At 44.8% G+C, this 17,048-nt stretch overlaps 1 protein-coding gene across 1 annotated transcript in view; it reads left to right on the top strand.

The window, feature by feature from the left end:
- Window positions 1-236: 236 nt before the first annotated feature.
- LOC311145310 (transcription factor E2F2-like) overlaps window positions 237-17,048 on the top strand; it is a gene marked incomplete at both ends in the record, with an annotated part of 22,659 nt that continues 5,847 nt past the window's right edge. The window contains 5 exons of the mRNA XM_084181544.1: window positions 237-503; window positions 9,466-9,568; window positions 14,856-15,075; window positions 15,464-15,740; window positions 16,522-16,741. Coding sequence (XP_084037670.1) covers window positions 237-503; window positions 9,466-9,568; window positions 14,856-15,075; window positions 15,464-15,740; window positions 16,522-16,741 — 1,087 coding nt within the window. The remainder of the gene's footprint in view (window positions 504-9,465; window positions 9,569-14,855; window positions 15,076-15,463; window positions 15,741-16,521; window positions 16,742-17,048) is intronic.

Here is a 17,048-nt window from a genome sequence, read left to right as displayed (position 1 = left end):
CTCTGGTGCATATTTCACTTGTGAATTTTGCACATTATTAACTAAATAACCTTTTATGAACTTCTTTTGACTTTTATCAAGCTAGCTACGAATTGAGAGATAACGTTTCCAGTTCGTATCGGAAAGACAGCAACTCCTCTTATTCACTCACTGTCGTGAATACAGATTTCTGGAAGCTTCGTGCTTTGCTAGCTAAACATATTTATTTTAAATAGCCGTTATTTTAATTTACTAAAATGATGCAGATGCCCAAAGGCGTTTCTCCTGCGTCTGGTCGAGGTGCTGTAGGGGGATTGTCGTGTTCGCAGAAGAAAGTTTTGTCCGGAGTGAAGACCGAGTTCTTCAGCACCGGGTTATCCAGTCCACCGATGAACTCGGTACCGGCTGGATACTTTACCCAAATATGCAACACGACAGCGGTGGAACAAAGGGCGAACTGCCTGTATGCAACCCCCCATGGACCCGAAGCTAAACCAATCAGATCATCCTCCGGTCGTCTCCCGGTAAGACTTCGTAAACAAAGGATGATGCAACTACCACCAATCGATATAACAGTTAGCTATCCACTTGATAATTTACGTTACTAACTATGCAATGTGTCATATTATATGGGCAAAATATTCCAGTTCCAATGGCATGCATATATTTATCGGAGTTGTGCAGTGCTTGACATTTAAAAAGTGTTGGACATGATCAGGCAACGTCATGGAATCAGTGTGCACTTTGTGTCCAATGAACGGGTTGTCATCTTTTCGCCCAGCTTGAGAAACGATTTTGAGTCCGTGACATTTCTCCCGCTGCACAGCTGTATTAGACACAGATGGTTAGGGGAGTTGAGTGTTTGGGGGGGGGCCTCAGTGGGGGGTTAGCCAGGACTGGGGGTATCACTGAATTCAACAATGCCTGGCTCTAATTTCACCCCTATTTGGAGAGGGAGATTTCTCTTTCTAAATGTCCATTTATAGTTAAATGAATGAGAAAATGCTCCATCTGGACAGGGAATTTATTTCCTAATGTCCATCCAGGCAATACCAGTAATCTGCACAAAATGCTATTTAGCTTAACACATTGTTTAGCCATAGCCCCCAGCTGTCACTAACCAAGCCATACCTCACCTTGACTAACCAAGCAATAATGTCACCTTGTCTGAATTGTTCCTGCCTGCTCACCTCATACAACCCGTTTGTGTCCATTCACAAAGGTCACAGGTCACAGCTGGACAACCACTTACTTTTCTTGTGAGTTTACATAATTGTTATGTTCATGTGAGGAAGCTCTGAAGCCACACACACAAGTAGTGGTAGCAGTGGTAGTAGTAGTAGAGGTAGTAGTAGTAGCAGTAGTAGTCGTAGCAGTAGTAGTAGTAGTCGTCGTAGTAGCAGCAGTAGTAGTCGTAGTAGTAGTAGTAGTAGTCTTGGGAGATAACGATATGTTGCTGATTAACACACACACAGCATTCAGTGTGTCTGTGTGTTCAGGCTAAATATTGACTAGAGTGGGGACTACTCCAATGCTTTAATAAAATGAAATGACATTAACTAGGCTAGTCACGTGACTGGGCTAATGCAATTCCCATTGTGTACTACTCTCCATTGTCCTAATGTCAGCTTCCTATTCATCGCCCCTCTCTATCCTACTGTTAGGATTAGGGCCATGAGTTTTTTCTGACCAGAAAAAAAAAAGTTTTTATAAAACTATTTACTACTAGGTTACAACTAGTGATCAAATACAATTTTTAATTAAAAAAAACAAATTATTCATCACATTCTTCGTAAACAACAGTGATCGCATATAACTAGGGCCCAGAGTTTTTCCTTGTCGGGTCAAGTTGTCACTCCTGGCCCTAGTTATGATAAACAACAAAATATCAGCCTTGGCAGGCAATAAAGCACAGTGGGAAGAGAGGCTATATTTGCCCTGGAAACTGCAGAGTGATAGGCTTATGAGCAAAAACTGTTGAAAATATTGTTGGGGGTTGAAAATACGTATTTTCAATGTCTGGTGCTCACTGATCATCAGAAGAAGCATTGGAGCAGAACATCCTCCTGCCCTGCTACTTGTAAACACTGCTGTGAAGGATCCATTTTCTTCTCCCTGTACAGTCAACAACATGCCAAAGTTATTCTCCTTGCGTGGGAGTAGAATTAACCTGAAATATGGGTCACTCACAGACACTTCACAGATAGTCATGGATACTTCAAACTTGGCCGAGGCAAAAGCAAATGGGGTGTGTCCCAAACGGCGCCCCATTCCCTACATACTTTTTTTTATTTTTTTTTATTTCACCTTTATTTAACCAGGTAAGCCAGTTGAGAACAGGTTCTCATTTACAACTGCGACCTGGCCAAGATAAAGCAAAGCAGTGCAATAAAAACAACACAGAGTTACATATGGGGTAAAAAACATAAAGTCAAAAATACAACAGAAAATATATTTACAGTGTGTGCAAATGTAGCAAGTTATGGAGGTAAGGCAATAAATAGGCTATAGTGCAAAATAATTACAATAGTATTAACACTGGAATGCTAGATGTGCAAGAGATTATGTGCAAATAGAGATACTGGGGTACAAATGAGCAAAATAAATAACAATATAGGGATGAGGTAGTTGGGTGGGCTAATTTCAGATGGGCTGTGTACAGGTGCAGTGATCGGTAAGGTGCTCTGACAACTGATGCTTAAATAAATAAACGTCACTGCTTTTGACCAGAGACCTATGAGTTAGTAGTACACTATATAGGGAATAGGGTGCCATTTGGGACGTGGTCACGTGTCGTACTACTATAGATAACTTGAGAGGATATATCCCCACTGTGTAATATTTATAGTGGTTGCTGTGATGTTTGAGTGATTTGCGAGGCCACAAGCTGTAACATTGTCACTGCGTTTCCTGTGAGGGTGATACTACTACTAACTCGTAAATGTTTGATAGAACTTTGCTCCCCAGTTGAAAAACAGGACAGAAGGTCAAGGATTTCAGTTTGACACATATACAGGAGGTTAAAGTTCACAATAGGTGGGGATATAACACATCATGAGGGAAGTTTTGAGTAGACAATTGCGTTTATACATGCACATTGAGTGACCCTGTGAGATGGATTGAGGCTTAGGCTAGAACCTTTAACCTTAACCTTTAACCCCTTTACGGTTCTAGAAGAGAATATTATCTCAAATGTGTTATTATGATAATTACATTTACATTTTTAGCAGACGCTCTTATCCAGAGCGACTTACAGTTTAGTGAGTGCATACATTTTTCATATTGGGAATCGAACCCACAACCCTGGCGTCGCAAGTGCCATGCTCTACCAACTGGGCTACAGGAGGCCATAATTAATAAAACTGTGTGTTATGTAAAATGTGTAATGGAGTTCTCCACGATGCAGGCCTAGTTACATAGGTTTCCGAGACATGCTAGCTACCCCCTGATCCCCCTCACATGTCACTTCCTCATGTCGTCATTGCCTACGCCCTCACCATCTCTGGGACCCCCATGGTGAGCCCCTATTCCGACTAGGGCTCAGGGTGCCGGGGTGTGAGATTGCCCACTTTGTGCCTTGTTTACACTCCAGCCAAAGGCTCTCTTCCCCCCTTCTCTTTTTGGCCTGCCCTAGGCCCCACTCCGACCCACAAGCTATCATGCTCCCCTCAATGGGGTTTGTTTAGCATTTCAAAGTCCACACCAAATGGACCGTCCATCCTTCTCTCCCTTCGGCACCTTGACAATGTCATCAGCAATGCAGCTCAACCTTTTCATTGTTGTTGTACCTCTGACTCCCAGTCCCATGGTTGTAGTGTGGTGTAGGTAGGAATATGCTAGGTTTTGAATGGATCTTTTTGTCTTTTTTTTTGTCAGACATATTGAAACTTGTCCCTACCTGGGAAGACTGGTTCTACATAATTGAACTGGGTCATATTCATTAGGGCAAAGCGTAGCAAAAGTTTTACAATGGAAACCAAAAACTAGCCTTTGTTTTGCATAAGTTTGGGTAGTCCCTCCCGGTTTCCGTCAGTTTCCTTCTGTTTGTTGACTAATGAATACAACCCTGGTGTTTGAAGAGAGAGACGGTAGCTAGGCTAGCTAACAAGACCGTTGAAAGCCTTTGCTTCATGTGACCCATATTTGTGAAATGCCTCTGAAAAATGTCCAGTCATATCTGGTGAAATGGTGGGAGTTGAATGGGAGGGTTGGGTCATGGGTGGGTGGAAGGAGAGCTGAACTTGTGCATATTTAGGGTGTAGCCAAGTCGCTGTGGGGCAATAATGGCTGTAGGTTGAAACACTATAATTTACTGTGTCATGTAGATAAAGAAGGTATTGTGAAGGAGGGACTCAGTGTATTTAAATGCCTGGCAATGGCCTACTAATAATGTGTTGACAATTGCTGTAGTGAGCTGTTAACTCACTATGTTTGAGCTCAACATTCTTTTAGCTACTGTTAGTGTCTGTGTCTCTCGTTCTGTTCTGTAGCTCTTTGTACATTACTTAGTGTTGTTAGCATTTGTTGGTTGAGTATTTTTTTTGACCCCCGCGGTATGTTAGCTGACAAATAGGATTTGTTTTTTCACTCATCAAACTGTTTGCAAAGCGCTGGTCCCCTGTAGCTCAATTGGTAGAGCATGGCGCTTGTAATGCCAGGGTAGTGGGTTTGATCCCAGGGACCACCCATACGTAAAAATTTATGCACACATGACTGTAAGTCGCTTTGGATAAAAGCGTCTGCTAAATGGCATATTATTATTATTACAAAACCTCACTACAAACTCACAGAAATTGGCCCAGCGTCGTCCGGGTTTGGCCGGTGTAGGCCGTCATTGTAAATAAGAATTTGTTCTTAACTGACTTGCCTAGTTAAATAAAGGTAAAATAAAATAAAATAAAACAGGACTCAGCTGAGTCTCTGCAAAGCTGCTGGGCAAAACAGGTTAAATGTTAAAGGAGGAGGTCCACAGTGCTGTCAACAACACACGGCTGCCATTTTAACCACCACATGTCATGTGATCCGATCTATATATGACAGTTACATGTCAAAGTGTCACATTTTAATCCGTGAGGTGGTCTGAAAAGGTCTTAAAAAGGTCCAATGCAGACATTTTTATCTCAATATCAAATTATTTCTGTGTAACAATTAAGTACCTTACTGTGATTGTTTTAAATTAAAATGGTCAAAAATGAACAAAAATAGTTTCTTAGCAAAGAGAACATTTCTCAAGCAAGAATTTTGCTAGAACTGTCTGGGAGTGGTCTGAGTGGGGAGGGGAAAACTGAAAACTAGCTGTTATTGGCAGAGAGGTTTGGAACTCTCTTTATTATTGGTCTATTAACTAAGTTACCGCCTGGTGATTCCAAAACTCCATCCCACCAAAACAGGCTGTTATTTCAGGCAGTCTTTTCTAACAGCTCTTACACTAAAAGTGCATTATCATCATTTCCACTATTTCACAGTATTATTCCAACATCATAGTGTGGAAATATATATAAAACATAAGAAAATCACATTTTTGACTGCACTGGGCCTTTAACCGTGTGTCTCCTCAATCCTCCCTCTAGGCGGTGTCTCTTTATCCATTTCCTTCCTCTTGATTGGTCAAAAGGAGAAGTCATATCTTAATGCAGGTTGAACAATTTGGAGGGGAACAAACCAGTCCACTACTAGTCAATAAAACAAACATTAGCCTATATAATTACAAATGTATTGTTACCATAAGTAGCACTGGTAGACTACAAATGTTTGCTTCACTACCAAATTGCTGTAACTAAAATCGAAACACGTGATTGGTTGTGATGGTGACGGTGATACAGTACAGTAAATAGACTATGTAGTAGGCGAAGTTAGTGTGGTGCCCCTAAAGTGAACCTGTGTGTGTTTTTCTATGTTTCCTATAAGGATCAGGCAGGTTCTCTTGTGGTCTCCCTGCCACCTGCTGTGTGTGGCTGTCCCAGATGTCACTGACAGACGGTTGGACATGTGTTGGAGGACAGAGCGACAATGACACCCTTCTTCACCCACGCCATGGTTCAGTCCAAATCCACAAGCTGCTCACATTCTCTAGCCTCCTCTCAGGGCCTATATTCATAAATAATAATATAATAATATGCCATTTAGCAGACGCTTTTATCCAAAGCGACTTACAGTCATGTGTGCATACATTTTTACGTATGGGTGGTCCCGGGGATCGAACCCACTACCCTGGCGTTACAAGCGCCATGCTCTACCAATTGAGCTACAGGGGAGGAGTGTTGGTTTAGGATCAGTTTATCCTCATAATAAGTAACCTTACATGGACAGAGGGGACTTGATCCTAGATCCGCACTCCTACTCTGAGACACATGATGAATACAGACCCAGATCTACTGAAGTACGGTATGGTTTACATAGGACCAGGAGTTTTTCCTGACCCTGTGTAATAACAGGAAACCTCTGGACCTATAGCCTCCTATGTATGGTCTGCAGTATGGGAAGACCTTAGCTGCTTTTCCAGAATCTCCCATGTCAGTTTATAGCCTCTCCATGGTTACAACATGGTGAGAAAAGAGAACCAGTGCAGTTAAGACCATAGTTGAAAGTTAAAACTACAGTAGTTAAAACTACGAATGAGTACTTATGAAAACTACGAATGAGTACCTATACCTCTGTGTATCTAGTTGTACTGTAATGACCTCACTTGGTAGTCGTACACAGGGTTTATTGCAGCGCCAGGTCATGACACGCGTCACATAGCCTAGTTTATCACACAGAGTGATTTATACCCCATGCTGCAGTATGGGGGGTGTTCTGTAGTCATTAACAGCATCACTGGCCCCCTAACATAGTAGGGTCGTATCTGTGAGAGGGGTAAGAGACGAAGGGGGGAGAGATTGAGAAAATGGGAAAGGGAGAAAGAGGGGGAGGGAGGGAGAAAGAGAGAGAAAGAGGGAGGGAGGGAGAAAGAGAGAGAAAGAGGGAAGTAGGGAGGGATAAAGAGAGAGAAAGAGGGAGGGATAAAGAGGGAGAGAGAAAGAGAGAGAAAGAGAGAAGGAGGGAGGTGTGCCTCCAAGCAGCAGGTACTAATTACATAGTGCATGACCATCTGGATGGAATCCTATGCCTCGTTAGGTACTTCAGTCAGGAGTGTGTGTGGAGAGTTTTTTTTTTAGAGGTGGTGTGTGTTGGGGATGGGGGTCTTGCAGTTTGGGGACAACGGTGCACTGTACAGGTCTGGTAGTGGTGAATAAATGTGTTGTACAGGTCTGGTAGTGGTGAATAAATGTGTTGTACAGGTCTGGTAGTGGTGAATAAATGTGTTGTACAGGTCTGGTAGTGGTGAGTAAGACTACAGGTCTGGTAGTGGTGAGTAAGACTACAGGTCTGGTAGTGGTGAGTAAGACTACAGGTCTGGTAGTGGTGAGTAAGACTGCAGGTCTGGTAGTGGTGAGTAAGACTGCAGGTCTGGTAGTGGTGAGTAAGACTGCAGGTCTGGTAGTGGTGAGTAAGACTACAGGTCTGGTAGTGGTGAGTAAGACTACAGGTCTGGTAGTGGTGAGTAAGACTACAGGTCTGGTAGTGGTGAGTAAGACTACAGGTCTGGTAGTGGTGAGTAAGACTACAGGTCTGGTAGTGGTGAGTAAGACTACAGGTCTGGTAGTGGTGAGTAAGACTACAGGTCTGGTAGTGGTGAGTAAGACTACAGGTCTGGTAGTGGTGAGTAAGACTGCAGGTCTGGTAGTGGTGAGTAAGACTGCAGGTCTGGTAGTGGTGAGTAAGACTGCAGGTCTGGTAGTGGTGAGTAAGACTACAGGTCTGGTAGTGGTGAGTAAGACTACAGGTCTGGTAGTGGTGAGTAAGACTGCAGGTCTGGTAGTGGTGAGTAAGACTACAGGTCTGGTAGTGGTGAGTAAGACTACAGGTCTGGTAGTGGTGAGTAAGACTACAGGTCTGGTAGTGGTGAGTAAGACTACAGGTCTGGTAGTGGTGAGTAAGACTACAGGTCTGGTAGTGGTGAGTAAGACTGCAGGACTGGTAGTGGTGAGTAAGACTACAGGTCTGGTAGTGGTGAGTAAGACTACAGGTCTGGTAGTGGTGAGTAAGACTGCAGGTCTGGTAGTGGTGAGTAAGACTACAGGTCTGGTAGTGGTGAGTAAGACTACAGGTCTGGTAGTGGTGAGTAAGACTGCAGGTCTGGTAGTGGTGAGTAAGACTGCAGGTCTGGTAGTGGTGAGTAAGACTACAGGTCTGGTAGTGGTGAGTAAGACTACAGGTCTGGTAGTGGTGAATACATGTGTTGGACGTGTGTGTATAGGTGGTCTTGTTCATTTGTGTGTGTGTGTGTGTGTCCATAACAGAGTGTGTGTGTGGTAGCAGTGGACCTCCTAGTAGGTGTGTGTGTGTATTGGTCTTGGTCAGGTGACCTACTGATTGAGAAGGCCTCGTGCAAAGAGTGTGATCTGTGATGGTTGGGATTGGACAGGCTGCCTGTGTGTTCACTGGAGAAAGGAATGGGCTAAAGAAGGAGTGAGGGGGTCATGGGTGAGAGGAGGAGGGGGGATGGGGGTGGTGAGTTGAGTGAGTCCAGAGACCCCACACACACACACACTCTCCCCCTTTAAGGCGTCAACATGCTTCAGTTGGACTGGTACCTAGCCTAGGAGAACCGAGCAAGTGTTCACTCACACTCCCATAAAAGACCTTCGCTTGAAAAACAAGAAAATTGCATCAATAGTACTGTTTGTCCATTTTGAGACGCCGTAGCCGCTATAAACTTCCTCAAAATAGTCAGAATGTATTTAAGATAACTCAAGTGGGTTTGCGGAGGAGATCTTAGTCAAGCAATTTTGCATCTGACTATGATGTTTGGTGCGGTATTTCTCAAATGAAAAAATGTGCTTGAGGAAGAGTCGTCTCTCGTTGAATTACAACAGGCACTTACTTCATTGAAGAATCCTTACTTTTGACCAATCTCCGACGAGGGGGCGTAGACTTCAGCTACCGACTTTGGCTTGCCCAAACAGCCCAAAAGAAAGTCAAAAACGAACAAAAACGTCACAAAATATCGTCATAATATAATATGCAGGAACTGTTCCGAACTGTTTCTGCTGGGAAGCATGTGGACGCCTTTAGAAGTCTTTGACAATGTGAGGGCCGTTAGAAGTATTTGACAATGTGAGGGCTTGTGAGGGCCGTTAGAAGTCTTTGACAGTGTGAGGGCATGTGAGGGCCTTTAGAAGTCTTTGACAATGTGAGGGCCGTTAGAAGTCTTTGACAATGTGAGGGCCTTTAGAAGTCTTTGACAATGTGAGGGCCGTTAGAAGTCTTTGACAATGTGAGGGCCGTTAGAAGTCTTTGACAATGTGAGGGCCGTTAGAAGTCTTTGACAATGTGAGGGCCTTTAGAAGTCTTTGACAATGTGAGGGCCGTTAGAAGTCTTTGACAATTTGGGACACATACCCAGTCTCAAGCTGTCTTTAACCCCTTTGTCCCCCCTCATAGGCCAAGAGGAAGCTGGACTTGGAGGACCCTCTCTACCTCCCTGACTTCAGGACCCTTAAAGGAAAGGGGAGTGTGGCTGCAGCCAGTCTCCCAAGTCCCAAAAGTGAGTGTCTGCATCAATGAGAAAAAGCACTGCCCCCTACTTTAACGTTTGATCATAAGCACTGCCCCATACCTTAACGTTTGATCATAAGCACTGCCCCATACCTTAACCTTCTTCATAAGCACTGCCCCATACCTTAACCTTCTTCATAAGCACTGCCCCATACCTTAACCTTCTTCATAAGCACTGCCCCATACCTTAACTTTCTTCATAAGCACTGCCCCATACCTTAACCTTCTTCATAAGCACTGCCCCATACCTTAACCTTCTTCATAAGCACTGCCCCTACCTTAACCTTATTCATAAGCACTGCCCCATACCTTAATCTTCTTCATAAGCACTGCCCCATACCTTAACCTTCTTCATAAGCACTGCCCCATACCTTAACCTTCTTCATAAGCACTGCCCCATACCTTAACTTTCTTCATAAGCACTGCCCCATACCTTAACCTTCTTCATAAGCACTGCCCCATACCTTAACCTTCTTCATAAGCACTGCCCCTACCTTAACCTTATTCATAAGCACTGCCCCATACCTTAACCTTCTTCATAAGCACTGCCCCATACCTTAACCTTCTTCATAAGCACTGCCCCCTACCTTAACCTTCTTCATAAGCACTGCCCCATACCTTAACCTTCTTCATAAGCACTGCCCCCTACCTTAACCTTCTTCATAAGCACTGCCCCATACCTTAACCTTCTTCATAAGCACTGCCCCCTACCTTAACCTTCTTCATAAGCACTGCCCCCTACCTTAACCTTCTTCATAAGCACTGCCCCATACCTTAACCTTCATCATAAGCACTGCCCCATACCTTAACCTTCTTCATAAGCACTGCCCCCTACCTTAACCTTCTTCATAAGCACTGCCCCATACCTTAACCTTCTTCATAAGCACTGCCCCATACCTTAACCTTCTTCATAAGCACTGCCCCATACCTTAACTTTCTTCATAAGCACTGCCCCATACCTTAACCTTCTTCATAAGCACTGCCCCCTACCTTAACCTTCTTCATAAGCACTGCCCCATACCTTAACCTTCTTCATAAGCACTGCCCCCTACCTTAACCTTCTTCATAAGCACTGCCCCATACCTTAACCTTCTTCATAAGCACTGCCCCATACCTTAACCTTCTTCATAAGCACTGCCCCCTACCTTAACCTTATTCATAAGCACTGCCCCATACCTTAACATTTGATCATAAGCACTGCCCCCTACCTTAACCTTCTTCATAAGCACTGCCCCATACCTTAACCTTCATCATAAGAACTGCCCCCTACCTTAACCTTCTTCATAAGCACTGACCCATACCTTAACCTTCTTCATAAGCACTGCCCCATACCTTAATCTTCATCATAAGCACTGCCCCCTACCTTAAGCTTCTTCATAAGCACTGCCCCATACCTTAACCTTCTTCATAAGCACTGCCCCATACCTTAACCTTCTTCATAAGCACTGCCCCATACCTTAACCTTCTTCATAAGCACTGCCCCCTACCTTAACCTTCTTCATAAGCACTGCCCCATACCTTAACCTTCATCATAAGCACTGCCCCATACCTTAACCTTCTTCATAAGCACTGCCCCCTACCTTAACCTTCTTCATAAGCACTGCCCCATACCTTAACCTTCTTCATAAGCACTGCCCCATACCTTAACCTTCTTCATAAGCACTGCCCCATACCTTAAACTTCTTCATAAGCACTGCCCCATACCTTAACCTTCTTCATAAGCACTGCCCCCTACCTTAACCTTCTTCATAAGCACTGCCCCATACCTTAACCTTCTTCATAAGCACTGCCCCCTACCTTAACCTTCTTCATAAGCACTGCCCCATACCTTAACCTTCTTCATAAGCACTGCCCCATACCTTAACCTTCTTCATAAGCACTGCCCCCTACCTTAACCTTATTCATAAGCACTGCCCCATACCTTAACATTTGATCATAAGCACTGCCCCCTACCTTAACCTTCTTCATAAGCACTGCCCCATACCTTAACCTTCATCATAAGCACTGCCCCCTACCTTAACCTTCTTCATAAGCACTGACCCATACCTTAACCTTCTTCATAAGCACTGCCCCATACCTTAATCTTCATCATAAGCACTGCCCCCTACCTTAAGCTTCTTCATAAGCACTGCCCCATACCTTAACCTTCTTCATAAGCACTGCCCCATACCTTAACCTTCTTCATAAGCACTGCCCCCTACCTTAACCTTCTTCATAAGCACTGCCCTATACCTTCTTCATAAGCACTGCCCCCTACCTTAACCTTCTTCATAAGCACTGCCCCATACCTTAACCTTCTTCATAAGCACTGCCCCCTACCTTAACCTTCTTCATAAGCACTGCCCCATACCTTAACCTTCATCATAAGCACTGCCCCATACCTTAACCTTCTTCATAAGCACTGCCCCCTACCTTAACCTTCTTCATAAGCACTGCCCCATACCTTAACCTTCTTCATAAGCACTGCCCCATACCTTAACCTTCTTCATAAGCACTGCCCCATACCTTAACCTTCTTCATAAGCACTGCCCCATACCTTAATCTTCTTCATAAGCACTGCCCCCTACCTTAACCTTCTTCATAAGCACTGCCCCCTACCTTAACCTTCTTCATAAGCACTGCCCCATACCTTAACCTTCTTCATAAGCACTGCCCCCTACCTTAACCTTCTTCATAAGCACTGCCCCATACCTTAACCTTCTTCATAAGCACTGCCCCATACCTTAACCTTCTTCATAAGCACTGCCCCCTACCTTAACCTTATTCATAAGCACTGCCCCATACCTTAACCTTCTTCATAAGCACTGCCCCATACCTTAACCTTCTTCATAAGCACTGCCCCCTACCTTAACCTTCTTCATAAGCACTGCCCTATACCTTCTTCATAAGCACTGCCCCCTACCTTAACCTTCTTCATAAGCACTGCCCCATACCTTAACCTTCTTCATAAGCACTGCCCCCTACCTTAACCTTCTTCATAAGCACTGCCCCCTACCTTAACCTTCTTCATAAGCACTGCCCCATACCTTAACCTTCATCATAAGCACTGCCCCATACCTTAACCTTCTTCATAAGCACTGCCCACTACCTTAACCTTCTTCATAAGCACTGCCCCATACCTTAACCTTCTTCATAAGCACTGCCCCATACCTTAACCTTCTTCATAAGCACTGCCCCATACCTTAACCTTCTTCATAAGCACTGCCCCATACCTTAATTTTCTTCATAAGCACTGCCCCCTACCTTAACCTTCTTCATAAGCACTGCCCCCTACCTTAACCTTCTTCATAAGCACTGCCCCATACCTTAACCTTCTTCATAAGCACTGCCCCCTACCTTAACCTTCTTCATAAGCACTGACCCATACCTTAACCTTCTTTATAAGCACTGCCCCATACCTTAATCTTCATCATAAGCACTGCCCCCTACCTTAAGCTTCTTCATAAGCACTGCCCCATACCTTAACCTTCTTCATAAGCACTGCCCCATACCTTAACCTTCTTCATAAGCACTGCCCCCTACCTTAACCTTCTTCATAAGCACTGCCCTATACCTTCTTCATAAGCACTGCCCCATACCTTAATCTTCATCATAAGCACTGCCCCATACCTTAACCTTCTTCATAAGCACTGCCCCATACCTTAACCTTCTTCATAAGCACTGCCCCATACCTTAACCTTCTTCATAAGCACTGCCCCATACCTTTACCTTCTTCATAAGCACTGCCCCCTACCTTAAACTTATTCATAAGCACTGCCCCATACCGTAACCTTCATCATAAGCACTTCCCCTTCCTTAACCTTCTCCATAAGCACTGCCCCATACCTTAATTTTCATCATAAGCACTGCCCCCTACCTTAACCTTCTTCATAAGCACTGCCCCATACCTTAACCTTCATCATAAGCACTGCCCCCTACCTTAACCTTCTTCATAAGCACTGCCCCCTACCTTAACCTTCTTCATAAGCACTGCCCCATACCTTAATCTTCATCATAAGCACTGCCCCCTACCTTAACCTTCTTCATAAGCACTGCCCCATACCTTAACCTTCATCATAAGCACTGCCCCCTACCTTAACCTTCTTCATAAGCACTGCCCCATACCTTAACCTTCTTCATAAGCACTGCCCCTACCTTAACGTTTGATCATAAGCACTGCCCCATACCTTAACCTTCTTCATAAGCACTGCCCCTACCTTAACCTTCTTCATAAGCACTGCCCCATACCTTAACCTTCTTCATAAGCACTGCCCCCTACCTTACCGTTTGATCATAAGCACTGCCCCATACCTTAACCTTCTTCATAAGCACTGCCCTATACCTTAACCTTCATCATAAGCACTGCCCCCTACCTTAACGTTTGATCATAAGCACTGCCCCATACCTTAACGTTTGATCATAAGCACTGCCCCATACCTTAACCTTCTTCATAAGCACTGCCCCATACCTTAATCTTCTTCATAAGCACTGCCCCCTACCTTAACCTTATTCATAAGCACTGCCCCCTACCTTAACCTTCTTCATAAGCACTGCCCCATACCTTAACCTTCTTCATAAGCACTGCCCCCTACCTTAACCTTCTTCATAAGCACTGCCCCATACCTTAACCTTCTTCATAAGCACTGCCACATACCTTAACCTTCTTCATAAGCACTGCCCCCTACCTTAACGTTTGATCATAAGCACTGCCCCATACCTTAACCTTCTTCATAAGCACTGCCCCATACCTTAACCTTCTTCATAAGCACTGCCCCATACCTTAACCTTCTTCATAAGCACTGCCCCATACCTTAACCTTCTTCATAAGCACTGCCCCATACCTTAACCTTCTTCATAAGCACTGCCCCCCTACCTTAATCTTCTTCATAAGCACTGCCCCATACCTTAACCTTCTTCATAAGCACTGCCCCCTACCTTAACCTTCTTCATAAGCACTGCCCCATACCTTAACCTTCTTCATAAGCACTGCCCCATACCTTAACCTTCTTCATAAGCACTGCCCCATACCTTAACCTTCTTCATTCTCAAATAAGGGAGAGGTTACATAAAGCGACACAACATGATCATCCATCCTTCCATCCACCCATTTATCCATCCATCCATCCATCCAAATGTACACCTCAATACACAAGCTAAATGCAGATCTTACCCAGTCTATATCCCTATATACAGATATGATCCTACATGTATTACCTAGATTAAAAACAGGCGTATCATAATTCCCCTGCTCCTGCATTCGCCAACCACGTCTCTCTTGTATGACCTATGACCCTCAGCGCCCAAGTCTCCCGGTGAGCGGACGCGCTACGACACATCCCTGGGTCTGCTGACCAAGAAGTTTGTTGGCCTGCTGAGCGAGTCACCTGACGGCGTGCTGGACCTCAACTGGGCCACCGAGGTCCTTGAGGTGCAGAAGAGACGCATCTATGACATCACCAATGTGCTGGAGGGCGTGCAGCTCATCCGCAAGAAGTCCAAGAACAACATCCAGTGGTTGTGAGTAGCACACTAAGGAGAAGTGGACAAGTACACTTGGGAGACGTACACTCAGGATGAGTCGCATTAGGACAAGTACACTTAGGAAAGTATCCCTAGAACAAGTACCTACTCATCGCTGGGTCTAATTCCAAATCACGCCCCTAGCCCCTAATCCTGGGTGTTTTTGGGTTAACAATATGGTAATAGGATCAAACCTTACCTGACCATAACCTGTACCGTGACATACAGATCCTATTCAGCGTGTTTGAGGCAATCAGTAGTTTGAGCAAAGCATGGCACAGAAACAATAATATACCTGACTGCAATGTAGGCCATCTCAAACACGTACATTGTCTAGCAGCTCCTGGTGGCTCATAATGTAAAATATGTGTCCGTTGCCTCCCAGGGTGGGTGGCGTGTTCGAGGGCTCGGCCAGCAGCGGGGAGAAGTCACGCGCTCTGCGGCGGGAGCTGGGTGAGCTGGAGAGGGCTGAGAAGGCCCTGGATGACCTGATCACGTCCAGCAGTGCCCAAATCAAGGAGCTGACCGAACACAGAGACAACCAGCGGCTAGGCTACGTTACCTACCAGGACATCAGATCTATAGCCCGTCTGCAGGACCAGACGGTCATCGCTGTCAAGGCCCCGTCAGAAACCAAGCTGGAGGTCCCAGAGTCCTCAGAGGTGAGTGGTCAACGGTCATAGATATACGGAGCTGGCCGTTAGCGTTTCGTTAACACTGGAGCTGATCGGCTAGCCTAGTTCTGCTTTCGTTTAAGAAATGAAAAAAGACAAGGAGTAAAGTATTACAAATCAGACTGATGTAGTTCCTGATATATGATATACTGTATTATACTGTTTTACATTGATATATAGTTCCAGGTCCATATAAATAAAGGCGTAGATCAGCGTTTCCCAAACTTGGTCCTCGGAACCCCAAGGGGTACACGTTTTGTTTTTTGCCCTAACACTACACAGCTAATTCAAATGATCAAAGCTTGATGATGAGTTGGATATTTGAATCAGCTGTGTAGTCTTAGGGCAAAAATGAAAATGTGCACCCAGGGGGGGGCCCCAGGACTGAGTTTGGGAACCCCTGGTGTAGGAGGATGTACCGAACATTCTCACCAAACCATTTAATGTGGTGTCCTCCATTACAACTACTTCTATTACGGCCCATGTCTTATCTTGAGGAAGGACCCGTTTTGCAATTACTGCATTACTAAACTACTTATTGGACAACTACAGCTGTATTTGTGAATTCATTCTGTGAATGTACTAGGCTTTGTATAATGATGTTTTTTTATAATGACCTTAACTAAATGTATTTCCACACAGGTTGTATTGGCCTCACTGTATATAATACAGTTACAGGCAACACTTTACATTACGTTGCTTTTATACCGTGATTAAATGAGTAACAACATTGTATTAACATGACCTTCCCGTTGTCCCGTACCCTCAGGGCTCCCAACAGATCTACCTGAAGAGTAAGAACGGCCCCATCGAGGTGTACCTCTGTCCCGAGGAGGGCCTGGAGGATGCCAGCCCCGTCAAGAGCACCACCACCCCCAGGAAAGACTACCCTCATCACCCTCTGGGTCACACTGCCACCACCTCCCCGGCCATGGCGCCAACACAGTGCACCACCATCAAACAGGAGGTCAAGCAGGAGCCCATAGAGGGTAAGCTGAACTGGGGGGCTTGTGTTTGATACAGCCGGGGTCCACATTATGTGCTTTACACTCTCTCTCTCTCTCTCTGTCTCTGTCTCTGTCTCTGTCTCTGTCTCTGTCTCTGTCTCTGTCTCTGTCTCTGTCTCTGTCTCTGTCTCTGTCTCTCTCTCTCTCTCTCTCTCTCTCTCTCTCTCTCTCTCTCTCTCTCTCTCTCTCTCTCTCCTCTCTCTCTCTATCTCTCTCTCTCTCTCTCTCTCTCTCTCTCTCTCTCTCTCTCTCTCTCTCTCTCTCTCTCTCTCTCTCTCTCTCTCTCTCT

Source organism: Coregonus lavaretus (genome assembly GCF_964263955.1).
Source record: "Coregonus lavaretus genome assembly, chromosome: 18".
Lineage (NCBI taxonomy): Eukaryota > Metazoa > Chordata > Actinopteri > Salmoniformes > Salmonidae > Coregonus > Coregonus lavaretus.
Note: the sequence above shows the minus strand (reverse complement) of the source record. Positions and strands in the feature narration are given on the sequence as shown.